The 27,956-nt window shown below is 39.6% G+C and overlaps 1 protein-coding gene across 1 annotated transcript in view; it reads right to left on the bottom strand.

Annotated features, from left to right (window-relative positions):
• Positions 1-27,956, bottom strand: part of SYNE2 (spectrin repeat containing nuclear envelope protein 2) — a 317,234-nt gene that overhangs the window by 176,470 nt on the left and 112,808 nt on the right. The window contains 15 exon segments of the mRNA XM_032621163.1: positions 1,083-1,244; positions 2,342-2,409; positions 2,412-2,476; positions 2,478-2,497; positions 10,079-10,229; positions 12,119-12,298; positions 15,313-15,923; positions 16,598-16,745; positions 17,570-17,727; positions 19,431-19,557; positions 20,062-20,180; positions 21,011-21,101; positions 21,248-21,459; positions 25,033-25,191; positions 26,867-27,001. Of these exon segments, the coding sequence (XP_032477054.1) occupies positions 1,083-1,244; positions 2,342-2,409; positions 2,412-2,476; positions 2,478-2,497; positions 10,079-10,229; positions 12,119-12,298; positions 15,313-15,923; positions 16,598-16,745; positions 17,570-17,727; positions 19,431-19,557; positions 20,062-20,180; positions 21,011-21,101; positions 21,248-21,459; positions 25,033-25,191; positions 26,867-27,001 (2,406 nt within the window).

Here is a 27,956-nt window from a genome sequence, read left to right as displayed (position 1 = left end):
CAACTGTCATAATATACCCAGGAAACTCATAAATCTCCACACATTTTGAAAGTCTTTTTCCAAAAGTATAAAAATGGATATGTGAATTTAAAAGTGAATAAAGTGACCAAAATTAGAGAAAAAAAAATAAGACTTGAGACATTAGACGTGACATACTGCAAAGCCATCATACACGCATAATACATTTTTATATTACACTGAACCACATATAACTGCCACACTTAACTGTTTTTGACATACGAAGATTGTAATTTTATATGGTCCAAACTAATAATATGCAAACAACCAGCAATAGAAAGAATGCTTTTTAGAGTTAAAAGAGATAACTTTAAAAATATTTTAATTTTAAAAGTATTTTTTAATTATTTTTTTCTTTTCCATTATGGTTTATTACAGGATACAGAATATAGCTCCCTGTGCTATACAATACGACCTTGTTGTTTATCCATTCTATATACAACAATTTATATCTGCTAGTCCCAAACTCCCAATCTATCCCTCCCCCGCCCCCTCTCCCTCTTGGCAACAAGTCTGTTCTCTATGTTTGTGAGTCTGTTTCTGGTTTGTAGATAAGTTCATTTGTGTCATATTTTAGATTCCACATATCAGTGATATCACATGGTATTTGTCTTTCTCTTTCTGACTTACTTCACTTAGTATGATTATCTCTAGGTCCATCCATGTAGCTGCAAATGGTATTATTTCATTACAAGAGATGAGTTTAATTCTTTCTAAATGGCAAAACCTGAGATCACTGTTTTAAAAAACCAGCCTCTTTTGAAGCTCTATAAAGATTTTGATATTCAGCCTTGTGTTTTTTTCTAATCTTTTTACTTTACTTGAAGTATAGTTGATTTACAGTGCTATGTTAGTTACAGGTATACAGCACATAGTAATAATACCTGCTAACATCTTCCTGGATACCACAAAGAAAACGATGGAATTCAGGTTCACTCAAGGAATAATGAAAGAAATAAAAGATTTCTTTGTGATTTCTCTACCCCTCTTCAAGAAAGCAGACTTGATATTAAAATGTCAACTGTCTACAAAAAGAACAAATATTTTATTTCTGCTTAATTAACCTTCAGCTTTTGCCTTTCCTCTTCAGTCAGTTGATATAATTCCATTTTTTGAAGGATCTTTTCAGTCCACTCATCAATCCCATTTTTTAAGTTAAAAAGCTTGTCCCATAAAGCTAGAGCTCGACCAAGATTTTCGTAGTAGTCTTCTGTCTTCTCATTTATCTACCATAATTAAAAAATAAAAGTAAGATATTTAGTGGTGAAAAGCATAAGAACAATTGTTTCAGTCAAACACAACTTTAAAATAAAATTTTAGATTACCTCTACTTGCTAAATAATTTGCTTTATTCATCAACAAAAAATTCACTTTAACGTACCGTGTAGTTCTTTCTTCTACAAAAAAAAAAAACTTAGCTGGTTTGCTGCAGTTTATATGCAATTGAAAGCAATAGTTTTCCTATTTTCTAAACCACAATAATTAAAAAATGCTTTTAAAAACCCAGAGCAGGGACTTCCCTGGTGGTGCAGTGGTTAAGAATCCACCTGCCAATGCAGGGGACACAGGTTCGATCTCTGGTCCGGGAAGATCCCACATGCAGAGGAGCAACTAAGCCCATGCGCCACAACTACTGAGCCTGTGCTCTAGAGCCTGCGAGGCACAACTACTGAGCCCGTGTGCCACAACTACTGAAGCCTGCATGCCCTAGAACCCGCATGCTGCAACTACTGAGCCCACACGCTACAACTACTGAAGCCTGCGTGCCTAGAGCCCATGCTCCACAACGAGAGAAGCCACTGCAGTGAGAAGCCCACACACTGCAATGAAGAGTAGCCTCTGCTCGCCGCAACTAGAGAAAGCCCGTGCACAGCAACGAAGACCCAACGCAGACAAAAAAAAAAAAAAAAAAAAATTTTTTTTAAATTTTAAATATCAAAAACCCAGATCAAAATATAGCACAAATTCTTAATTTATAATTCATAAAAATATCATTACTGCTCAACCAAAAATTATTTTTAAAATATTAAATAAATATAATGTTGAACATCAACTGGCTGCATGGATGGATAATACATTAACTAGTTTATTTCAAATAAGTTGAGTATGCACTTGTATATCTAAAAGAGTATAGACTCATTTGTTAGTAAAATAGTACCTAACTGGGCGTAAAGCTAAATCCCAAGTCACAAACTTTATATTATTTGAACATTTTTTATAACGAGCACTTTTGAATTTTGTAATTAGATAAAAACATAAAAGATACAAAGATCAATTTAATTGTTATTAAATAGAATTTCTAGTCAATTAAATTATCACTTACATCAAGCCACCTATCCACAATAATATTAGCCTCTTTCTCAAAAGGAGGCTCTTCAAAGTTTCTCATTTATTTAGATGAAATTGTAGATTTTTGCAGATCTGGTTAATCTTGTCTACAACTTCTAAATGTTCATTAATCTTCTTTAACAACTTCAATCTGTAAAAATGATATGAAACATGTTTTGATATATTGATACAAACATAAGACTTACTGTCCCACTTTCTCAATGAAATTTTTTCGAATCCTAACCATCTGGTTTATTAATAATCCTACACCCAAATTCCTTGTCCCACTCTGCATGATGAAATATTATAATGATCTAAAAACCATCTTTCTAGTGCATGTGAAATAATATTTCTACCAAAAAAAAGCACCTTCCTATTCAATCGTTATAAAAAACTGACAGTTCCTAGACTCCTCAAACAGGACATCACTCTTTGTCATTTTGAAGAACCTAAGTGCTAATCTGAATAAAACTGACAGAACTCTACAAACTTTCTTTAATGTGACTTCTAAGTTTAATCTTTTCCTGATTCTAACTTCCATGTCATTTCTAACATGGAAGGGTGAAACACTATTTAACCAAAGGCCAATGCAGTTTTAACCTATTAAACATAAAATGTTTGTCGAGTAATGCAATCTTAATGTTTCCACTCAATTTACTAATCTTCTACAAGCACTTTTTCAATGATTGTATAAAATTTGAAAATAGTGATTTCTCATAATAAAAAACTTAAAATTATATACCCACAGGGACTTCCATTTTCTTGGAATATGCAGTAGGCATAATTTCCCATACGCACAAACTAAAAACCCGGACCATCATATACAAAACAGACTTAAGAAGACTGAAAAGTGAGGAGTTCAAGGAGGGACAATGGCTGGGAGCATCAGCTCCTGAAGACAGCCTGGTGGTGAGCTCCCTGAATTTTTTTTTTCCCTTGGATATCCCAGACTGTGTGCTGGAGAAGTCAGAAGCTGGTAAGATCCACAGACACAGACCAGGAAAAGCCTGCTCTCTTCAGCCCAAGAACCAGGAATAGGACAACCTACCAAGACAGAAAACTTTTAGGAAATAATCACTCACTGGATCAAAATACCATAGGAAACACTGTAGCCCAATGCCCACCTGTGCCAGCAAAGGTCAAGTGTAGAGCCTAAACAGCCACCATCTCCAGGCTGTAACAGGAGCCCCACTCTCCCCCAACCAGGGAAAAGAAGGCTGAGTAGAGCTGGGACTTTCATTCCTGCTGGGCAGTAACAAGTGCGCACACGCGCGCGCGCGCACACACACACACACACACACACACACACACACATATCCATGATGTCAGGGGAGGCTGCCTAGGGAGCTGTGATGAGGAGCCAGGGAGGTGTCAGTAGAGACCTTGTGGGGAAGCAGAATGCCCACCCCCAACCAGCAGTAACAAGGAGCCCTCTGTCTCAGGTGTCCTTATTTGCAGACAACATGATTATCTATGTCAGAGAGCCCAAGGAATCTACAAAAACACCCCTAGAACTGATGCGTGGGTTCAGAAAGGTCACAGGATACAAGATAAACATAAAAATCGATTTCACTTCTCCATATTAACAATGAATACATGGACACAAATTTTTAATATTATACCATTCACAATTACTCAAAAAATCGAATACTTAAGTGTAAATCTAACAAAACATGCACAGGAACTATACACTGAAAACTATAAAATACTGATTAAAGAAGATCTAAATAAATGCAGAGACATACTAAGTTCATGGATCTGAAGACAACATAGTAAAAATGTCAATTCTCCCAAAATTGATGTACAGGTTTAATGCAATTATTATCAAACCCAGCAATACTTTTGTAGATATAGACAGGATTATTCTAAAATTTATATGGAATAATAAAGGAACTATAATAGCTAAAATATTTGAAAAAAGAAGAATAAAGTGGGAAGAATCAGTCTACTTGATTTTAAAACATCATATAGGTACAGAAATAAAGATTACATCAACTGGCAGAGGGACAGACACACAGATCAATAGATCAAAGTGAACCCAGACAAATACACCCAACTGAGTTCTGACAAAGATGAAAAAGCAGTTCAAAGGAGGAATGGGAGCCTTTTCAACTTATGGTGCGGGAGCAACTGGACATCTATAGAAAAAAACATAAACCTTGATCCAAGTCTCACACCTTATACAAAAACTAATTCTAAATGGATGATGGACTTAAATGTAAACCATAACACTATAAAACTCTGAGAAAAAAAATAGGAGAAAATCTACAGGATCTTGTGCTAGGCAAAGAGTTCTTAGACTTTGACACCAAAAGCACAATCCATGAAAGGAAAAATTGATAAACTGGATTTTACCAAAATTTAAATCTTTTGCTCTGCAAAAGACCCATTAAAGAGATGAAAAACAAGCTACAGTTTGGGAGAAAATATTTGCAAACCACATATCTGACAAATGACTACTGTGTAGAATATATTAAAAACTCTCAAAACTTGACAGTAAAGAAAAACCAAACAATCTACTTAGAAAATGAGCAAAAAATATGAAGAGATATTTCAGCAAAGATGACATACAGATGGCAAATAAGCACAAGAAAAGATGATCAATACCATTAGCAATTAGGAAAATGCCAATGAAAACCACAAAGTGATACCACTATATATCTATCAGAATGACTAAAATAAAAAGTAGAGGCAATATCTAATGCTGGCAAGGATGTACAGAAACTGAATCATTCATACATTACTGGTGAGAATGTAAAATGGTACAGCAACTCTGGAAAACAGTTTGAAAGTTTCTTTAAAAATGAAATACATAATTAACATACAACCCACCAACTGTACTCCAGAGCAATTAACCCTGAGAAATAAAAACTTATGTTCACAAAGAAGCCTATACAAATGTTTATAGCAACTTTATGCATAAGAGCCAAAAACTAGAAACTACCCAGATGTTCTTCAGAATTGACAGTTAAACAAGCTGTGGTACATCCATACCATGGAATCCTACTCAGCAAGAAAAACTACTGATGCATGCAAGAATCTGAACGAATCTCCAGAGAATTATGCTGAGTAAAAATAACCAATCGCAAAAGGTTACCTACTGTATGATTCCATTTATATAAGATTTTTGAAATGACAAAATTATAGAAATGGAGAGCATATTAGTGGTTGTGAGGGGGTGGAAGCAAGAGGGAAGTGGTAGGGCTATCCGATGACAGAACCAGGGATAGTCTGGTGATGGAAACGTTCCTCCTCTTGACTGTATGATTGTCTGTAACCTGAATGCAATATTGCACTACAGCTTTACAAGATATTTCCATTGGGGAAACTTAGTAAAGGGTACATAGGATCTCTCTGTATTATATCTTATAACTGCATATGCATCTACAATTATCTCAAATTTAAAAGTTTAATTTAAAAAATTAAAATTACTTAAATGTTTTAAATGGAAAAAAAAAAATAACTGGGGCAGTTTCTGTCTCCTGACTGGAAGCTGACTGATACACTGGCAGAGCTGAGATGCAGACTCAGGTGTTTTTTTTCTCACAGTTCAGGACATTTTGCATAGGGCATAATAAATGCTTGTTCAATTAAATGAAAAATACATATATGTATGTGTGTGTGTGTGTGTGTGTGTGTGTAACCTAATTTTTATTACATTCAAAGAACTTTGTTGTTACATTGACACAAGCCACCAGTGGGTGAAGAGAAAAGAAAGAGCAGGAGAGGATACTTTTAGCATTGACAGGAACTGCAGGCTTTGTCCTACAATGAATGGAAGGGGTAAAATAAAGGAAACTAGATCCCCCCCTGACATTTCCCAAACTTTAATAGTCCCCTGACATTCTAGCCTTCTAGTCTTACTTTTGCACTTCTGCCTTTGATTAAAGAGGGTGGAAATTTGGCACCATATCCTAGATAAACATCCAGGTTTCTATGGTTTTGAAGGACAAAAGTTCTCAGTGGTATCATACTTCAGCCACTGGTGCAAAGCATCATGACAATACATACACCAGAAACTGATTGTTTCTGAAGACAGTACCTAAGTCATCACAAAATTAACTGAGAGTTATGTTAACAATTGGTACTAAAATTTGCTTTTTTCAGACAGTTAAAAAAAGCATATGAGAAAATAACTAAACACAAGTGTACTTCTGTATCTTCCATACAAAATGATACATTATTTCAGCAAATATACAAAGATACCACACTAGATACAAGATTCTCAATATAATAATAAAAGCCTGGGCATTTATACGTTTCTTAAAGGTAATTACAGTTGTTTTGTTAATTTTTAAAATATTTTTCTGAGTAAACCTTTACATTTCAGAAAGGGGTACAGACAAAGCAAAGTTAGCAATTTTTTACTTCTATAATATACATGTTTCAAATATGTCTTCAGGGAAGGCAATATTATGATGATTGGAACATGACTTTGTAGTCAGATAGACCTCAGCTTAAATAATGATTCTGTCACTTATTAGCCATATCATCTTGGGAAAGTTATTTAACCTCTATCCTTACTTTGTTTCTTTGTTTACAGAGAAAGTTGCTAATCTGTCCAGCCAAGCCAGGGGTGATGATGCCATCCCAGTGGACCTGGAAGGCAGAACATCAAGCCAGAGAGGATTATTCTCAAGCCTTACGGTTTAATGTTGTTTGCCTTGTTAGGTTTCGGACTTCCTTGGGACCCAATACTTCTTTCTTCTTTCCTATTTCTCTCTTTTGGAGTGGATATGTCTATCCTATACCTGTCCCACCACTGTATTTTGAAAGCATATAATTTGTTTGGTTTCATGGGTTCACAGCTGTAGAGTGTAAAAAAATGAATAAACAGGGCTTCCCTGGTGGCGCAGTGGTTGAGAGTCCGCCTGCCGATGCAGGGGACATGGGTTCGTGGCCCGGTCCGGGAGGATCCCACATGCCGCGGAGCGGCTGTGCCCGTGAGCCATGGCCGCTGAGCCTGCGCGTCCGGAGCCTGTGCTCCGCAACGGGAGAGGCCACAACAGTGAGAGGCCCATGTACAGAAAAAAAAAGAATAAACAGAAACCTAAATTAAACAGAGTTGGGAGACCAGTTGGGGTGGCAGAGCCCAATAGGAAGAAGAAAGGTTCCTTTATTGGCAAAGCCTCAGCCAACGAAAAGCCATAGACTCTGTCTACTACAGCCCATCCAACGTCTTTTTCCCCTCTATAAAAGCATTCTTCTCTCCTTGCTGTGCAGGGACTTGCACATGGCTCCCATGGGTGCAGACCCTGAAACGCAATTCTCTGTTGATCCCAAATAAATCCCTCTTTGCTGGTGAAATATCTGTCAGTCCATTTGTTTTGGATAAACAAGAGGAATTCCCTCAGGATGAAGTACACCTTGAGTTTCACTCATATCTAATTTAGATGATATTTAGGTGAGACTTTGGACTAAGCTGGAGCGAGTTAAGGCTTTTAGGGCTGATGGGAAGGAATGAATATACTTTGCATGTGAGAAGGACATGTTTTGAGGGGTCAAAGGCAGAATGTTATAAACTGTGAGAACTGTCTTCAGAACTGTGTGAAATAAATTTATGTTGTTTATAAGCCCCCCAGTCTACGGCATTCTTTTATAGCAGCCCAAATGGAAGAAGACAACAGCCATAGAGGAACTAATCATAGCAGAGGGGTCAGGACCTGGATCTAGATTCCCATCAGGGAGACTCACCCAGGAGAGGGGCCAAGTGCCTGAAGGTGACAGAAGTTTTATTAGTCAAATAAATAACTTGTCCAGAAAGTGCAGTTTACCATTAATGGGTTGATGAAGTCCTAGGCACTCTGCAGGCACTTTACAGATGTTACCTCACCTAACCAGGAAAGGGACAGCTCTGCTGGTAACAGGATCCCACTTAGTGGGACAAAGGCAGGACTCCAGGAGTGAGGAGGATTGGCACAAACCAAGAACAGCTGCCAGTCAGGAGGGATTCACTATCTGGTCAGATTGAAAGGCAGCGACCCAGGATCTGTGAGTATCTAAGGCAGAGACCTGGATCCTGAAACAAGAGCACAAGCTGGGAAACTGGTATCAGGGGCACAGTAGAAAAGTAGCTATGTGAACTGGGCCACAAGGCTGAGGGGATTTTGAAAAGCTGATCATGTTGGATACTCTGAGAACCAAAGCTCCTTAATCCATCTGGATGAGGACATGATCCTCCTAGATCCCAAGACTGCCAAACCCAGAAGCTGCCTCTGCTGGATGGAACCAGACAGGTTGCATCTAAGAGATTCCGACTGCCAGCCTGCTCCTAGCATGGTGGTCTCCCTCGATTAAATCTGATGGGAAACCAGTTAAACAGTCACATATTGTACAACTGGTGTCCAAGCAGAGCTCTTTCTGATTGGTCAGTTCCAAGAAACTGCGTCTGAGAAAGGAGGCCGCAGGCAGGGGCTACTCCTCATCTGTGGCACTGATGTGACTCTGAGTGTCACTTCAGCCTCAGGGATAAGAGTTCTAGACAAAGACTAAATTGTCTGTAAGAATCTGGTCTACAGGCATACTTCAGGGACATTGCAGTTTGGGTCCAGACCATGGCAATAACGGGAGTATCGCAATAAAGCAAGTCACATGAATTTTTTGGTTTCCCAGATATATATAAAAGTTATGTTTACATTATACTGTAGTCCATTAAGTGTGCAATAGCATTATGTCTTAAAAAATGTACATACCTTAATTTAAAAATACTTATTTGCTAAAAACACTAATCATCATCTGAGCCTTTAAGCAAGTCATAATCTTTTTGGTGGTGGAGGGTTTGAAATACTGCAAGAGTTCCCCAAATGTGACACAGAGATGCAAAGTGAGAAAATGCTGTTGGAAAAATGGTACCGATAGACTTGCTCTACAAATGGTTGCCACAAAACCTTTCAATTTGTAAAAGACACAATAAAGCAAAGTGTGATAAAGTGAGGTATGTCTGTATATAAGCCTCACTGCTGTTGCTCTCAGCCACCGGGAACTTTAATAAAATTGCTTTCTAACAACCAGGTGTATCAAGTAGATGATATTTCACAAATGCCTCTGACATTTTGACAGCACTTTAGCATAGAGTACTCATAAAACCAAGAGGAAAAGCAACTTTCTGGTGTACAGTAATACAGTGTAGTGTATCCTTTTCTAACTATTCCATTCTTCTGCCACTCTGGTTGATAACCACATAAAATCATAGAAATAATGACATCTAGTGTCCAAAAGTGTTATTCTTCTTAAACTATGAAGTCGTGATTGGCGAGGCTATGAACATAGACGGAGCAACTTGGAGATAAGCTCACACATCTTTACGAATAAATAAAAGGGAAGAAATAAAAACATAATTTTTCCTTTATCCACTAACAAGAGACGGGATTTTCCTAGTACCTTCTTTCTCTCAAGGTTGCAATGAAGTCTCAGGGGTTTTTTTATGTGAGAAGTCAGTGCACAAACTGTTCCAAACTTTCAGAGGTAGCAGCAGGGGCAACCCCAGACTCCAAAAGAACCACACCATCAGTATCAAAACCCAAACAGATGCAACCCAGCATTAACCCGGGGACCAATCTTTTTCAAGCCCTGGGGATAAATTCAATAAATTCTTAGATACCTGGTAAAACAAAGTCACTAGTAACTTCTTCTAAACTAAGTTTCGAAAGTGACTCCGTTGATAATATCCTCTCTATTGTTGGGCTTGCAAGTGAGGCCGCTATGTAAAGTTTCCTTTGGAATTTGGACTCACCTCTGCTATCCTTTTCTTCAAGTTCTCCTTTCCCATGTAGGAAGCCTGGAGGGAGATGATATTCTCTTCTTTTTGAATCAAAGTTGTCAGGACACTTTTAAAATTCTGATATTGTTTTAAGAGCTCCAAAACTCTTTCACATTGGTCAAGGCTATGAAAAAAAGTAAAACAGCTAAATTTCTGAAAATAACAAAACCATTCTTTCTCTTTGTAAGTATCTTACAATAATGACTAATAAGTTATAGAAGGATTTTTCCTCTAGACATGGTTTATAATATTGTTTTACAATTTAACCTAAGAATGATGGCATATATATTTATTTGACAAATGGATGGTATAAATAATCACTGGATTACTATTGTCACCAGGTCAATATTAAAAAGTCACCGGATATAAGCTCTGGAACGAAACAGGATTTGTAACCATAAGGAACCAGCACCTCAATTTCATCATTAACTAAAAGATAATTTGGAAAACAATGCCTCCCCAGCATCATTCTTAGAGATGGCTTCAGTGTTAATTCAATATGATTCAATTATGTCTATTTCAACTCATTCTAGATTTAGCCCTTTAAAAAAAAGTTTAGTACAGATGATGTGGCAGCTAAGACACCTGGTTTCTAGCTATGGTTGGGCACTAATTAGTCATGTGACCTTAGATAAGTTACTTGAGGCTCTTTGGACCTCAGTTCTTTCCTCTGTAAAATCGAAGGGTAGACTAGATCAAATCCACAAACAGACTTCATCTTGACTACTGTATACTCAGGTTCCAGTAGGAAGCAGGAACTCCACAGATGGAGTTCTGTGGTGAAAGGACCACTGATAGTAAAGTTAAGGGAAACCACCAAGGAGCTGAGACACCCAGAGACTAACCCTTCCAAAAATAGGTACAGCACCTGGGCTCAAGGGGAAAGAGGGAAAGTGCCCTAAGCCAAAGAGGTGTCAGTAGGAGCTGCTGGAACCACTTGCTGAAAAGGAAGGGGGTTAAGACCACCCCGACTTCTCTCTCTTCTTGGTTACTAATCTCATACTAGTACCTCCCACTTCCTAACCCAAATGGAACCCTTGGCTTGGGTGGTACAGCCTGTAGGGGTCAGCCCTCTCAACTACTCCTACCCCCAGGCAGAGAGTAAAGGGAGAAGGCAGGGATGGAGACTCTTCAGCCGAATCGCCAACCAGGACTGATAGGTAAGGGCTGTCACAGAATTAAGAAAACTCTTGAGCCTTGTCCAGGCTCTGTAGGAAAGATGGCAGTAACTGACTGGCAACATCTGGCATTTAAGTGGAGTGTGGGAGGATAATGCCCCCAACTCCCAAAGACGCCCACGTCCTAATCCCCGGATCCTGTGAATATGTTACCTTACATAGCAAAAGGGACTTTACAGATGTGACTAAATTAAGGATCTTAAAATAGAGACATTATCCTGGATTATCTGAATGGGTGCAAGATAATCACAAGGGCCCTTATAAGAGGGAGGCACGAGGGTCAGAGTCTGAAGGAGATGTGATAACAAAAGCAGAGATGAGACAGAAAGACAGAGAGAGATTGAGATTTGAAGATGCTGCAATGCTGGCCTTAAAGATGGAAGAAGGGGACACAAGCCCAGGAATGGAGTAGGTGGCCTCTAGAAGATGGAAAAGGCAAGGAAACGGATTCTCTCCCAGAGAGTCCAGAAAGGAATGCAGTTTCATTTTAGGATTTCCAACCTCCAGACTGTAAGATAAGTTTGTGCCGATTTTAAGCCACAACATTTGTGGTCATTTATTACGGGAGCAATAGAAAACTAATATAGGTGGGGCAATAATAATTATAAATACACTATGTATTTGTCCTCCCTCTTAGACAACCTCTTAAAGTCATTTGTCTGTAATCTAGGATTCCAGGTCTTGCCCCAGATGTTGGCCCAGTGAGCTTCGAGCGTGAAACTCTTAAGTTGGCCTCTCCTTGAGGCCCACTGGAATGTGTTTTCAACATACAAATTTCAAAAAGTTAATTGTGCCACAGACAATTTTTCAGATTTGGGAGGAATTTTTTCCTTACCATTCAGTGACCGAAGCTTTTGTATTCTCCCACAAGAGTGCTGTGCCTTGGCACTGTTGACTCAGAGCTTTCTCTCTGCCGTCTTTGAATTGTGGAAGAGAATTCACCATTTCTTGCAAGTGTTTCTTCTCTTCTTCACATTCATCTAGATCCTTATCTAGTCTGAGTAACGATTTTTTCCTTGATTATGAGAGAGAAAAATTTAATGGCCAATTAGGCGATTTGATTCAACACAAATATGGGTAATTTGTGGGAACACACTAACTTTAATGTGTCCTCATGAGGTTTATGCCTAAACCACACATTCCTATGACAGATGTCAGGAGGCTCTGCATTTCCAGAATACTAGCCGGTGTTTTAAATAGAACAGACATAGAAAACCACGAGCGGTAACATTTCTCAGTGATGAACACAATTGTAAAGGGTGTGTATATGCATATGAGAGAAAAGAGAGGAGGAGTATATGTGTACACGTGTGGGGAAGACAGTATGATATGGAGAGAAGACGAGATGGCTGGTAGAACACTGCAAGCTCCTCAGGCAGGGCGGAAGGGGCAAGAAGAAAGGGAAATACAAGGAAATCGTGCGTTTCTACCCTGTGTACAAAAAGCTCCTCCATACCGAAGAAGAGTCATTTGAACTAAGGGTTTTAACCTGTAAATTAATCCTGGTGGGATTAACTCTATTCACCTAGGTCTAAATTGCTTTCATCAGATACTCACTTTCTCTACTTCCTCTCTTCCAATTCTCTCTCTCTTTTTTTTTTTTTTTTTTGCGGTACGCGGGCCTCTCACTGTTGTGGCCTCTCCCATTGCGGAGCACAGGCTCCGGACGCACAGGCTCAGCGGGCGGCCATGGCTCACGGGCGCAGCCGCTCCGCGGCATGTGGGATCTTCCCGGACCGGGGCACGAACCCGTGTCCCCTGCATCGGCAGGCGGACTCTCAACCACTGCGCCACCAGGGAAGCCCCTCCAATTCTATCTTGAGTCCACTCCCATAAGGCTCTCACTCCCTCCACTCCTCCAAGACTGCTCGTCAAGATCCCCAGTAACCTCCACATTGCTAATCCATGTCCCAGTCTTCGTCTTCACCTTCCTTCAATAGTCGGCAGCATGTGACAAAGGTGATCACTTCTCCTCATTGAAAGACCTTCTCACTTGAACGCCAGGACGCTCCTGATTTTCCTCCTATGATACTGGCCACTCAGTATCTTTGACTGGTTCCCTGTCATCTCCCTGACCTCTTAACATGGAGTGCCCCAGAGTACACAGCATGGCAATCTTATCCATCTCATGGCTTTAAACAGCATTCTAAAATGTTGATGACTCTCAGATGTATACCTCACCCAGACCTCTCTCCTGACATCTGACGCCACCTGTTTTTAACAGTCTTATTGAGAGTGCTACTTGAACATCCAATAAATATTTTGAACCTAATGTGTCTAAAACTGAGCACACCTGATCTTTCATTCAATGCCTGATAAACTTGTCTTCATCATCCCAGTTAACGGTAACTCCAGTCTTTCTTTTACACCCCGTATCCAATGTGTCAACAAACCTTGTGGACTCTACTTTCAAAATACATACAGAATCTTAATATTTTTTGCCACCTCACCACTGTTCTGTGCCACCATTATTCCTCACCTGGATTATTGCTATAGGTCAAACTAGACTTCCTGAGTCTTCCCTTGACTCTTACAGTCTATTCTGAATACACCAGCCTGTCACAATGAAAACCAAATCATTTCCCTCTGCTCAGAAGCCTCCAATGACTTCCCATGTCACTCAACAAAGAAACCAAAGTCAACACATGGCCCACAGGTCCCTACAGGAGCCAAGCTCCATCCTGCCCGTGACCCCTGTGACCCCCTCCCTGCTAACCTGCTCACCTCCTTGCCTCTCCTCAAACATGCCAGGCCCAGTCCCACACCTGCCCTTTGTACCTAGAGCCCCGAGCCTGGGAGGCTCTTCCTCCAGGTTGTCCCTTAGCTTGTCGCTCATCCCATCTGGCTCACACGTCACCTTCTCTGTAAAACTGTGCCTGCTGACCCTGTGTGAATTGTAACCACTTCCTTCTCTACTTACTCTTTCTCCATGGTCTTTATCACCATCAGACCTACTGCATATCTTCCTCGTCCCACTAGATAATAAGCTCTACCAAGGGCAAGAATTTTTGTCTGTTTTGTTAACTGCTGTATCCCCAGGACCTGAAACAGTGCCTGGCTTATTCTATTAGCAACTCAATTAAATATTAAAGCAATTTACTATCTATCAAAGTATTATTTTCATTTATAAATTAATACGTTAATTTATTACTAATTATTTATAAATCTATAATAAATGCATTAACAATCAAATTAATAACTAAACCAGTTCCACACCTCATGAAGAACTGGAGCGCTGTTGAAATAGAAGTCTCATTGAGACGGAGGGCTCAGGGAAAGCTTAATCAGCTGAACAGCCTCAGGAGAGCATTGAGCCTGAGGGATTAGAAGTGAGCAGAAGAAGAGATGGAAAGTGGGAGAGATTTAGAAGGGGGAGGGGGGCTCACAAAAGTGACTCTTTTGCTAACTCTTGCTAACATTTTCATTTTCAGGACCTGGAGGCTGACGCTGAATGCCAGAATGACAATAGTAGCACTCCTAGAGATGGCTGCGAACCTCAGGTAACCCCAGTTCTGCTGAGTCTCCAGAATCAACACTAACCTAAATCTACCTCTTAAACTCAGTCCTCATCTAATCCTGCCGGGAGGAGGGGAGAGGACCAAATAATGAAGGAAGAAGTAGGGACGAGGCGTGGTATGTGCATCTTCCACCACTTGTTCTCTATTATCAAATGTGTAGAGTTTCCCAGGTTTTCCCCCATCAGAAGAACTCCATAATAAATAAACAGCAGCAAAGAGACTTTGAAGCAACTCATGGACTTCACACATATCTTATTGTACTCTTCCTCTGTCCATAAGAATGAAAATTTTAAAGGAAAAAATTATATAACACTTTGTAAAGGCACAATCTCAACAAAAAGAAAGCTTGTTTGAAAAAGCCTACAAAAAAGAATGCTGAATCCTGAATAGAGGGGGATGGAACAGAAGTAGAAAGACACGGGAAGCATTTGTTTCACCTAATAGATATTTGGGAAAAGGAAAAAACAGAAAATCATCATCTTGCGTGGAAACGGACGAAAACGATACCTACCGTTGTTTTACAGCTGGAACGGTCGGATCTTTCAGGCCTATTTTGCTGATTTGATTGTGTATATCTTGAATATTTTTCAGGAGTTCATTATTTTTGAAAATACAAGTCTCTAATAATTCATCTTCTTCCATGAGTTCCTCCTGTCTGCCAGAGCCATGAGTCTCAGATAAGCTTCTGGACAAAGCATTCAGAAGTTTTTCACAGGAGGTGTTTTCACCCCATTCAGCATCTTTAATGCTTATACCGAGCACCTTCAAACGTTCGTCCAAATGTCTGGCCTCGTCTTTCATCTGATGAATTCTTTCCTCTTTATTTTCCACCGTCAAAGTATTTCCTGGTACCACCTGTGAACCTGAGGCTGAAGGGTCTATAAGAAGCTCACCAGTGAGTTCAGCTGCTCTCAGAGAAGCCAAAAAATCTTCCAGAGCTTTGAGGGCATCTTTACTCCTCTGGACTCTGTGGTTCATTTCTTCAAGTTGAGTTCTGTGTTTCAGGATAATATTCTGTGCTGCATGCAGGTCAAGCGGGTGTAATTCCGTTAATGCAAAGTTGCCTGACTGTTCCAAATGATTACATATTTCAATCTGTCTTACTATGGAATCTTGGATATTCTACAATAAAGGTAAGAAAAGCTGTAAGACTGAGGCAGAAGAAAGAAAAATTGCACAGCAGAAACTAACCTCAAATTATGTCACTAGATTTGATCTAGAAAACTGCTTCTCAGTCTAACCAAGGCTGACAGTTTTGACAGAAGGAACACTTTAATTACAAATGATCAGATGGCCCAGCTGTTTCAATATCTGATACCCTTCCTGATATTTAAATCCCAAGAAGAAAAGAGGTATATAAATCTATTGATTCAATGAAAATAATTACAGGTTGAACTATTGAGACATCAGTTTATAATTTGAAAAATAAAAAAATGTTTTTAAGATGAGATTTCAAATAAGTAAACTGTAGAAAATGACAATTTAAGCATCTTCGTCTAGTAGAGAGAGAAAATTAGGATTTCAGTCATTGGAGAAGGCATTCATAAGCAAGCCTTCATTTTTAATTCAAAGAAAATACGTCATTATTTACTCCATGGTACCTATTGATACTTTCCAATTGGCAAGGAATTAAAGAGTTGAGAAATAAATAACAGGTCTAAATTATTGAAGATTTTTCTGCCGTGGCTTAGATTTGAAATAAATACTATGGATGTATAATAAAAAAATGCATAAACATGTATAAATCTCTGAAGAACTGTTTATTCTATAAATACACTGTGAGAATTTATATTTACCCTCAGGTTTCGATAAATGTCATCAGCATCAGTGAGATTAAATTCTTGAATGGCCATTTCACAGAGGAGCAGGTCTGAGTCACAGAGAAGGAGCAACTCCTTCTCCACAGGTAACACAATATGCAGTGCAGTCTCCAAAGACTCCATTCTGGGTGAAAAATAAATCAGACATGAGGGGAAAGCACAGCAGAAAGGTATCTTATAAAAGATTTAATATTAATGCCATTATTTAACCAAGAACAGAAAATAATTATTCAATAAAAATACATACAATGATATGTATAGATCATCACATTAAAACCCAAACCCAGTGATCCACAATGGCAAAGAATGAGTTGTTTGCTACATCCAAGTACTTGCGATAATTTAACTGATCCTGTGCTAAATGGAAAACTGTTGTAAAGCATACTAAGCCTTTCTCTCTCTTTTGAAATACAAAATACTAAATGTAATTGAACCTTGCCTTGATGACAAAGAAATTCATTATGCATACTAACTATTTTATTGTGGAAATATACTAGGATTCAAAGTCTAGGCCAATAATAAGTTGAAATGTGTGACCCTGGATAAATAACATACAGACTCTGAGCCTCAGTTTCCTCCTACATAAAATGGGGAGATGCGCTGGGGGTACACATCCTATGTAAAGGGATAACAATAGCACTCTCATTCTAAAAATGAGGAAATCAAGGCCCAAAGAAGTTACGTGACGTGGCTAAATTCAGGCTCAAGGGGAGACAGTGGGAGGAGCACGGCCTTTGGAACTCAACAGACTTTAAGTTCCACTTAAGTCTCTGGCCAGTAGTGTGGCTTGGTTATGTGATTTAACCTCCCCCAGCAGCAGTTTCCTCATCAGCTTCTCTTATGGTTGTTGTGACAACTAAATAAAATAACATACTTAGTATAATATTAGCCTCTCTTAAAATTTAGTACATTTAGTAAACTCATGGTTAATAGATCCCAGAATTATACCTGGTATTAAGAGTCATCTGAAGCTCTCTCTCTTTCTCCTTTAATTTATCTCTTGCCTTAACTAGAAAAGGCTTCCTAATGTCACTTTCCACCTCTTCTAACTTCAGTGAAGTGACTTCAAACTCTTTCCAGCAAGCCTCAGTTTCCTTTTTTAAGACCTGGAGGAAACATGTAAATTAATTTTTCAATGAATGGGTTAATAGGCACAATTATTCTGTTCTTACAAAATGAGACATCTACAATCGTGGGCACAAACACAAAGTTTCACAAGAAAATACATTTGAAAAGATATTTTACAAGTAAACTATCCTTCAGGGAGCAATGCTATTAACTGTGCTCTCGGAAATCCACTGAATGAAATCAAGGGAATCAGCAACATGGCTTTCAAAGGGATCCAAATGCCCTTCCCTGAAGTTAGATACACAGAATACAATTCAGAAAGATACACAGAGATATAAGAACATATTCTGTTAGATATTCTATTTTCTCTAGTCTTTTTTTTCTCCTTAAACTAAAATTGCAATGAACCAAAATCATTTCTATCAAATGAGAAGTGAGTAAAATTAATTTATGATCTATAGTTAAACATCTAAAATTCTATACTATTCCAACTCCTTATCTTGGTTCTTTTTTTTTAAAAAAAGGCACTGCTATAGAATCTGAGTGCTCATCAGTAAAATTTGTTCTTCACTTTCCCCAAGGATTCGTATAGCTTTTCTAACCAACTTATTATTCAGTCACAAGAGTAAGGTCTCAAGACAGCTTCTTAATCGTGATGAAAATGTGCTACATCCACTACTTGAACAACAGAGATTTTAACACATGAATTTTGCTCATTCAGATGGAAAACAGAGAAGAGCCATTTGGTAGAGTGTGACTCAGGAACTGGCATCATGAAAGGAAGATAACTAGAAAATATGAGAGGGCATCGTAGGAAGCACCCATGACCTTTTCTCCACCTGATGGGCTTTCTGTAAGGGTTCACTCTAATGCACATCGAAGCATATGAGGGTGTTGCACTGCAATGCACAGCTTATCTTCAAAATAAGGAAGATACTTATTTGTAGAACTTAACGACCGGTGTGCCCATCACTAGATTGTTTTTCCTGCAGCTCCTGAGTCAAATGCAGTACTCCCTCTGACGGCTCTCCACAAGACCATCCATCACGTACAGAGAAAACTCCCACCACGACCTCCCCCTTTCTTATTACCCAACATCAGACAGATAATTGGACAATTTGGTTAAGATGATAGATGACTGAAACAAAAATTCAGAGTTGTTGGTTTTTCACATATTGTTAATTTTGGAGCAAACCAGAAGCTGTGTTGGCTGAAATCGCCTTCAAACACATCATTTCAACCAATTCAGCTGAAGCCTTCATCCTCATCCCAAACACAATCTAAACTTCTGCAAGCCACAATATATAGAATATCAGGGCTTCCCTGGTGGCGCAGTGGTTGAGAGTCCGCCTGACGATGCAGGGGACACGGGTTCGTGCCCCGGTCCGGGAGGATCCCACATGCCGCGGAGTGGCTGGGCCCGTGAGCCACGGCCGCTGAGCCTGCGTGTCCAGAGCTTGTGCTCCGCAGCGGGAGAGGCCACAACAGTGAGAGGCCCGCATACCACAAAAAAAAAAAAAAAATTAAAAAAAAGAATATCAAATTAGAGCACGAGCAGTACATTAGCACCCTGAACAAACTCCTTCCTGGGTTCGGGTGTCTTCCTGAAATCTGGTGACAGAGAGTTCTTCAGAAACATCTAGCATATGAGACCACCACAAAAATGGTGAAGTCTATACTTATGGCGGTATTATTTTCTAATAAAAGATAAAACTCCTCTAATAATATTTTCAGTATTTACCTGTAGATCTGTCAGTTTATCCTGTAGACAAACACTACTCCTTTCCTTGTCACTAGAGAAATCAGAGATAATCCTGACAAGGTTGTTTTGCAGGTGTAGTTCAAGATTGTCTCTGTGTGTATCATACCTGGAAAAAAATTAAATGCAATGTTACTTAATTTTATAAATAAGACTAAAATAATTTTTTTTTAATTACTGTCAATTGTCCACGAGGAAATCCCAGAGAATTTCTGCTTAAGTTACTGGATCACATGCAAAAATTATGACTAAAGGAAAATAAAAACTTACTTATTAAAGTAAAGCATTTGCACTGATGAAAGATTTTTGCTGGATTTTCTAGTTGTTTAAAAGAGTTTACCTCTCCTTAACATATACACAATACTATACATAAAATAGATAACCAGCAAGGACCTACTGCATAGCACAGAGAACTATACTCAATATTTTGTAATCATCTATAAGGGAATAGAATCTGAAAAGGGATATATACATACAAACATACATCATATATATACATATATATGTGTGTGTGTACGTATAACTGAATCACTTTGTTGTACACCTGAAACTAACACAACATTGTAAATCAACTGTATGTCAATAAAAATAATTTTTTTAAAAAAGAGTTTACCTCTCTAGTAAACTATTTGTAGATGCACTGTGATCCTTTTCATATTTCTCCATAACGCTTTCCTCCTGTTGAGGCTTTAACTTGGATTCCAGGCTAAAATCCTTAATCGATTCCATTGCCTAAGCAAATATGCAAAATAGTAAACATATTATATTCAATATACTTAATTGTCTGGAAAAGATAAACATTTTGTGATACAAAGGGATATCAGTGATTCTTTATACCCCAAACCAGGAGATAATACAATTTATTTAAAGTTTCTCAGCTCAGAGAAAGGTCTTTCCACAGGACAGAGGAGATTTATTAGACTGATTCTCACCTTCTAACTGGTATGTCAGCAGGATAAAGGAGTTCTCGCAGCCCCTAAGTGCTGTTTCTGCCTGTGACCACATAGCTATGGTCCAAGGCAGACAGAATCCTAGCATGCAGGAACAGACCTCTGAAAAAAAATACACCTTGTTCCTTCCCTACCCCTTCTGACAGGCAGTCTGGGCTGTGATATACAGCAAATCCCCACTCTCCTAGAATTTAAGAATTTAGAAAATCCAATTCCCAAGGAAATTAAAAGACATTATAATGAGAAAAAGACAAATGACAAATGAACTAGTTCATCTCAATGACACTGAAGCATCTATGCAGTTTAAGCTCAGCCTCTTGTGCTCTCAACAGTAACACGCAGACAGCGTGTATTCATAGTGGTTCAAAATGGTCTCTTTTGGAAAGAACTGTTGGTCTCCCCAGAGGAAGATTAAGTTATGCTTGCCACAGCTTTGGTTTGTTGTATTCTAATTCTTTGAAAAGCAATCTTCCTTACATTATTTAAGTGGGAATTCTCAGCTGATGGAAACAATCAGATAATTAAATGCAACACTCAATGAGAAGTGGATTCTTGTACACCTGGCTTTTTTCATTGGGTTTACTTCTAAAATACATTATCCAAATTTAACACCTTTTCAGCTGATGGCTGACTGTCTGATTTTGCAGATGGAACCTCACTGAGGGCGTTCCTTCCTCCATTCTCAGATGTGTCTGCAGTACCCCTAGGAAGGAATCAAAATTGTGTATTAAAATACAGGGAGAAAAACAAAGCCCAAAAGAGAATGAATAATACTCAGTATCATTTGATTTCGAGAGAGGGTTTATCTCATTTCTCCCTGACATGCAGCTATTCTTATGAGGCACTAACTTGTTTTTCGACGTGCCTCCCACAGTGGGTTGCAGTGTCATATGAATCTCGGAAGCACATTTCCGAAGCCTTTCTATCTTCTGTTCGTAATCTTTGAGCGCTCTCCTCACTTCCTGTTGACTCTTCTGTGAAGTCAGCTCTTCACACAGCTCCCGCAGGACATCCATGTGGTGATCAAGCTGGTACAGGCTGCTTTCCTCCGAAAAGCAGGCCTGATTGAGGAAATAAAGCAGGGAATGTGTTTCAAATGAGTTTACATAGTTAGTCCTTGAGGATTAGAAACTAACAGATGTGTGTGACTTTAACAACACTTTCAATTGATACAGCCACTATGGAGAACAGTATGGAGGTTCCTTAAAAAACTAAAAGTAGAGGGCTTCCCTGGTGGTGCAGTGGTTGAGAGTCCGCCTGCCAATGCAGGGGACATGGGTTCGTGACTTGGTCCAGGAAGATCCCACATGCCGCAGAGTGGCTGGGCCTGTGAGCCATGGTCACCGAGCCTGCACGTCCAGAGCCTGTGCTCCGCAACAGGAAAGGCCACAGCAGTGAGAGGCCTGCGTACCACAAAAAAAAAAAAAAAAAACCAACGAAAAGTAGAACTACCATACAACCCAGCAATCCCACTACTGGGCATATACCCTGAGAAAACCATAATTCAAAAAGAGTCATGTACCACAATGTTCACTGCAGCACTATTTACAATAGCCAGGACATGGAAGCAACCTAAGTGTCCATCAACAGATGAATGGATAAAGAAGATGTGGCACATATACACAATGGAATATTACTCAGCCATAAAAAGAAACAAAATTGAGTTATTTGTAGTGAGGTGGATGGACCTAGAGTCTGTCATACAGAGTGAAATAAGTCAGAAAGAGAAAAACAAATACCTATGCTAACACATATATATGGAAACTAAAAAGAAAAAGGTTCTGAAAAACCTAGGGGCAGGACAGGAATAAAGATGCAGACGTAGAGAACGGACTTGAGGACACAGGGAGGGAGAAGGGTAAGCTGGGATGAAGTGAGAGAGTGGCATGGACATATATACACTACCTAATGTAAAATAGATAGCTAGTGGGAAGCAGCTGCATAGCACAGGGAGATCAGTTCGGTGCTTTGTGACCACCTAGAGGGGTGGGATAGGGAGGGTGGGAGGGAGACGCAAGAGGGAGGAGATATGGGGATATATGTATATGTATAGCTGATTCACTTTGTTATAAAGCAGAAACTAACATACCATTGTAAAGCAATTATACTCCAATAACGATGTTTAAAAAAAAAGGGAAAAAAACAAAAACAAAAAAAACCCCAACACTTTCTTTTATAAGCCCATCCACTGTGTGCCTGGTGTGGGAATGGGCACTGGAAACAAAGACGAGCAGTCAGCCCTAAAGGGATTCGCCGCAGCCCAGTGACGTAGTGAAGGAAACCAGAACACGTCAACCCAATGTACGCCTCTTTGATGTGAAAATTATTTTTTTTAATTGAAGTATGGTTGATTTTCAATGTTGTGTTAGTTTCTGCTGTATAGCCAAGTGATTCAGTTAAACATATATATACATTCTTTTTCATATTCTTTTCCATTATGGTTTAGGATGTGAAAATAATTTTGAACTGAAGGCAATTAAGAAGCAGTAAACACAGAGGGAATTCCCTGGCAGTCCAGTGGTTAGGACTTCGTGCTTTCACTGCTGGGGCCCAGGTTCAATCCCTGGTCAGGGAACTAAGATCCTGCAAGCCACGCAGCATGGCCAAAAAAAAGAAAAACGAAACAGAAAAGGTTTCCCCTTTTCTGCCTAAAGGCAAGAAATAAAGTTTATTTTACTGGAGACAGAGTTCTATCAGCCCAGAGATGGGACCAAAGGAATCTGCAAACAAACCCTGTACCCTAACCCTTATCTTCCTAGTTTCTTCTTCACCTTTTTACTATCCCTAGCCCAAACTCCTTTGTCTTGTCAATTCTTCACAAATGTATTGTTTCTTTGTCTAAAAGGTATAAAAGATTCCTGCTCTGGTCACTTCTTTGGGTCTTGATGATCTTGTGAAGGCTCCCATGTGCATATAAAAATTCAATAAAATGTGTATGCTTTTCTCCTGTTAATCTGTCTTTGTCAGTTCAATTTCCAGACCCAGCCAGGGATCTTAAAGGGTAGAGGAGGGCTTCCCTGGTGGCGCAGTGGTTGAGAGTCCGCCTGCCGATGCAGGGGAAATGGGTTCGTGCCCCGGTCCGGGAAGATCCCACATGCCGCGGAGCGGCTGGGCCCGTGAGCCATGGCCACTGAGCCTGCGCGTCCGGAACCTGTGCTCCACAACAGGAGAGGCCACAACAGTGAGAGGCCTGCGTACCGCAAAAAAAAAAAAAAAAGGGTAGAGGAAAATTTGTTCCTCCCCAACAGTAGTCACATAAATAATGAGCATATCACATGACAAGTGCTATGACAGGGCCACTACCTGCCTTAAGGAGTCAGAGAAAGCCTCCTTCACATGGAGGAGCTATCTGAGCTAGAGGTGGAAAGAACACGTACGAGTCCTTCCAAGTAAAAGGGGAGAGAGGTCATGCCTAGCAAAAGGAGCAGCGGAGAGAAGAAAAGCTCCAGTTCTGAAAGGACATGGTTGGAGGGGTGATGAAGGCGTGTCCTGGGGCCACACATGAAGGGCCTTGTGTGGCCTTCTGAGGAGTATGGAGATGTCCCGGGAGTAATGGTGAACCAGTGACATAAGATTTGTGGTTCAAAGGGATCACTCTGGTGATAGGGCTGGAAGACAGTGCAACCACCATCATACTGAGAAAATGACCCCAGGTTAAGGGAAGTGGTAACACTGGTGGAAAGGAAGGAAAAGAAGCAGCTCTTCTGAAGATGGGGAGCTGGCAACCGACTACACTAAGGCTGAGTGAGAAGGAAAGGAGAAGGGGGGAGGGAGTTCTGAGATGGCAATGCCTTTCATAACCAGGATACATTAAGAGGAAGAAAAGTTCAAGAGAAGATATTATTGGTTGGTTTTGGACATGCTGAAGTGGAGGTCTCTGGGGAACGCTGGTGGTATCTACTTCTTGGTTAGAAACACAACCTGGAGGTCAGGGGAAAGGACGAGGCTGGAGATAATGATAGGTGCTATCATTGTAGAGAGGGCAGTTAAAACGCCCAAGTGCATACAAGTACCTGGAGCAAGCATGAAATTAGCCAAAAACTGAGACCCCAAAACTAAGACATCAGGGTAACACAATAAAAAAGGAAAATTAGTGAAGGGCACTAAAATGAAGGCCCTCCAAAATAATAAAATAAGAAAAAGCAAGAGAGATTTATACTGAGAGAGCCACAGCAGTAGCAAGTTTAAAAGAATTGAAAAGAGGGGTCAGGACTGTCAAATATGCAGAAGAAATCAAACAGGATGAGGACCAAAAAGAGACCATTAGATTTGCCCCGGCTGGTTTATATACTGATTTGGTATCTTTCACAAGAGCCGTGTTTCTGAGGACACCATGTCCTTACAAAAGTAACTACGGGAACTTCAATAGCGGGTGACACATCTTGTAACCAGAGTCTCAGGACAGGGGCCACTGAGATATATAACGAAGAAATATTAACTCAATTCTGAATTTTTCTCACTTCCAAAAAACAAGAAGCTCTAGTTAGAGCTTGAACTGCAGAAGGGAAGATCCCCAGGGGACAAAACGGCTAAAGTAATTTTCAGAGCAGATTTAACCCCAGCCAAGGGCATATTAAACCATTTAAGATAAACCCCACAATGATAACAAAATGTGAATGGAAACAGGTTTTTACCTCATGTTGCTTGATGAGACCCTTGGTCCTTCCTCTGCGAATTAGTTTCTTTTCTTTATTTATTTGTTTTTCGAGTTTTGCAATATTGTCACTAAGTTTTTCTTTTTCAATGTCTATTGTTAGTTGTTGAATATACAAAGACATTTCATGATGAAGCGACTGTCAAGAAAAGAAAAACAAAAAAAACCAAAGGCACATATTAACCATAATAGGATATACTGAAAAGATTTCCATTAGAAACACAAAAATATTTGTTGTAACAAAGGATAGAAATAGAGCTTATGTGAAATTCTGATTCATCCATGTATCTTTGGGGAGGATGTTTTAAAATATATCAGAAACATATTTTGTTCTTCTAATAACTAAAAATGTGTTTTGTCTGTGAAAGACACTGTTAGAATTAAAAGACAAGCTGCAGACTGGGAGAAAATTATTACAAAACACGTATCTGAGCCTATGGAGAAATATCAAGTAACTACAATGTGTACCCTGAATGGGATTCCAGAACAGATGTAAAAGGACATTAGGGGAAAACTGTGGAAATATGAATAAAGTATAAACTTCAGTTAATAATCTATCAATATTAGTCCTTTAATTGTGACAAAGGTACCATATTAACGTAAGATGTTAATAACGGGAAACTGGTCATGGGTATATTGGATCTCTCTGTATTACCTCTGTAATAATTTTGTAAATCTAAAATTGTTCTAAAAGTTTATTTTAAAATGTGTATTAGGGCTCCCCTGGTGGCACAGTGGTTGGGAATCCGCCTGCCAATGCAGGGGACAAGGGTTCGAGCCCTGGTCCGGGAGGATCCCACGTGCTGCAGAGCAACTAAGCCCATGGCCACAACTACTGAGCCCGTGTGCCACAACTACTGAAGCCCACGTGCCTGGAGCCCGTGCTCTGCAACAAGAGAAGCCACGACAATGAGAAGCCCGTGCACCACAATAAAGACCCAACATGGCCAAAAATAAAACAAACAAATAAATTTTTAAAAATGTGTTTTAAGAAGGCCTTTAACAGTAGATATTCAATTATATTACCTTATTCTCTCTCTCTCTCCATATATTCACACACACACATGCACACACTTAATACTAAGTACTATTTACTAAACACAATCTCTGTGGTAGGTGCTTTATATAAATCCTTGCAACAGTCCTGCCAAGTAGGTGTAATTATTCCCATCTTATCACTGAAGCTCCCAGTAGTTAAGCAACTTGCCCAAGGTCATAGCTGCTGGATCCAGGTCTGTCAGCCACCAAAGCCTATACCTATTTCCTATGAAACTCTATATGTTTATATGTGTCGATAAGTTGTCTTAGTCAGGATCCAACCAGGAAACCAGAAAACATTAAATATTTAACGCAGAGGGAATTAAATGCAGGGAATCGGTTATAAGAGATGAAAGCCAAAGAGGGGACAGTAAGGTAATCCAGAGATTAGCATCGGCAGAAAGCTGCTACCACCCTAGGCTGGAGGCTTCAGCGGAGCCCAGGGAGAATGGTCACCCATCAGAAGCTGGATCCATGGAACCTGCAGCCAGGGGGAGACACAGCTGCCAGAGGCACTGTGCAAGACAGAAAGGGAAAGAAAGCCATTGGACTCTCCCTTTTCCACCTTCCAATCACCCTTTAATCTCCAAACACTGCTGTCATTGGATGAACACAGACAAAAGCCAGCTGATGCCGGGCCTGAGAACCACAGCCTACAGTGATCAGCCCTCCCTGATACGGGGCAGACAAGGGACCACCAAAGATGACTCTGATGACAAACAAGTCCAGCGTCAGATCTATAAGCATAAGCTCCAGACACATATGCATGTTCTTACCTCCCACTTGGCACAGATATCTCTACTCTTTTCTTCCAAAGACAGCCTTACATCCTCAGTTACATTATTTTTCAATTCTTCAACAGCTTTCAAATACTTGGCCAGACTTTTAGTATTAAAAATTATTAGTGCTTCCTAAAAATAAAACCACAAACAAGAACATGAAAGCCTTATTCTACTGCCACGTCCTCAAAGCTAATTTAACAGGTAGAATTTTAGAGTCTTTAACATGTAGAACCAGGAAAGGACTCCATGAAGACTATTTGAAGATTTAGGGGAGACTTCTCTTGGTAGATTGAGGTTGATCTCCCTTTTGTATCCCTTGAATTCTTTTGAAAAGAATTGCAAAATATTCATTATTCAAATGTAGTTACACATTTGAGGCCAGGATAAAGACTTCCTTAAGATATGCAGCATGGTTTTTGGTACCCCTTTGATAAATATTTAAAAGGCTTACTGAAAGGCTTATTATGAGCCACTGGCAAAGTATCCTCTAAAATTCTTAAGTATTGAGCAGACGACCACACTTCATAAGTAATACAATATTAAGAGTATACCAGCTTGTATTACAGATCAGTGTTGCAATAAGACACAATTTATAGTAGGGTTAAGGCAGCAAATATTTAATATTGTACATAAGCATTTTATACTGCAACGAGGCAACATCCCCTTACTATGGACTTCAAAGTTTTGCCCAGGACTAACCATAATCGCAGTCCCATCCCAGGGAAGGAGCAGCAGGAGATGGGGATGGGATCTGCCTTCCCAGGAATGTGTTCGTCCCTTACTTCACACTTACCTACTCTTATAGAATATTACCTGGCAATACTCCATAAGGACAGAAACCTGGCTTAGGAAACTATCAAATGACAGAACAAAAATAGTCTGGGGTCTGTGAAAGGGCAGAAAAATCTATAAGAGACAAGAAGATGAAAGTAATTCTGGGGAAGAAGGCAATTAAGCAGGGTGGGAAGTCATTCATATACTTATTACATATTTATTATGGGTCTCCTGCAGAAAAGGTACAACCTGGGCCCCCAGGAACCTCCTCCAAAGCCTCTGTGAGGATTGCTAGATTCACGGCCAGGGA

Source organism: Phocoena sinus, chromosome 2 (assembly GCF_008692025.1).
Source record: "Phocoena sinus isolate mPhoSin1 chromosome 2, mPhoSin1.pri, whole genome shotgun sequence".
Taxonomy (NCBI): domain Eukaryota; kingdom Metazoa; phylum Chordata; class Mammalia; order Artiodactyla; family Phocoenidae; genus Phocoena; species Phocoena sinus.
This window is presented reverse-complemented; position numbering and strand designations above follow the sequence as displayed.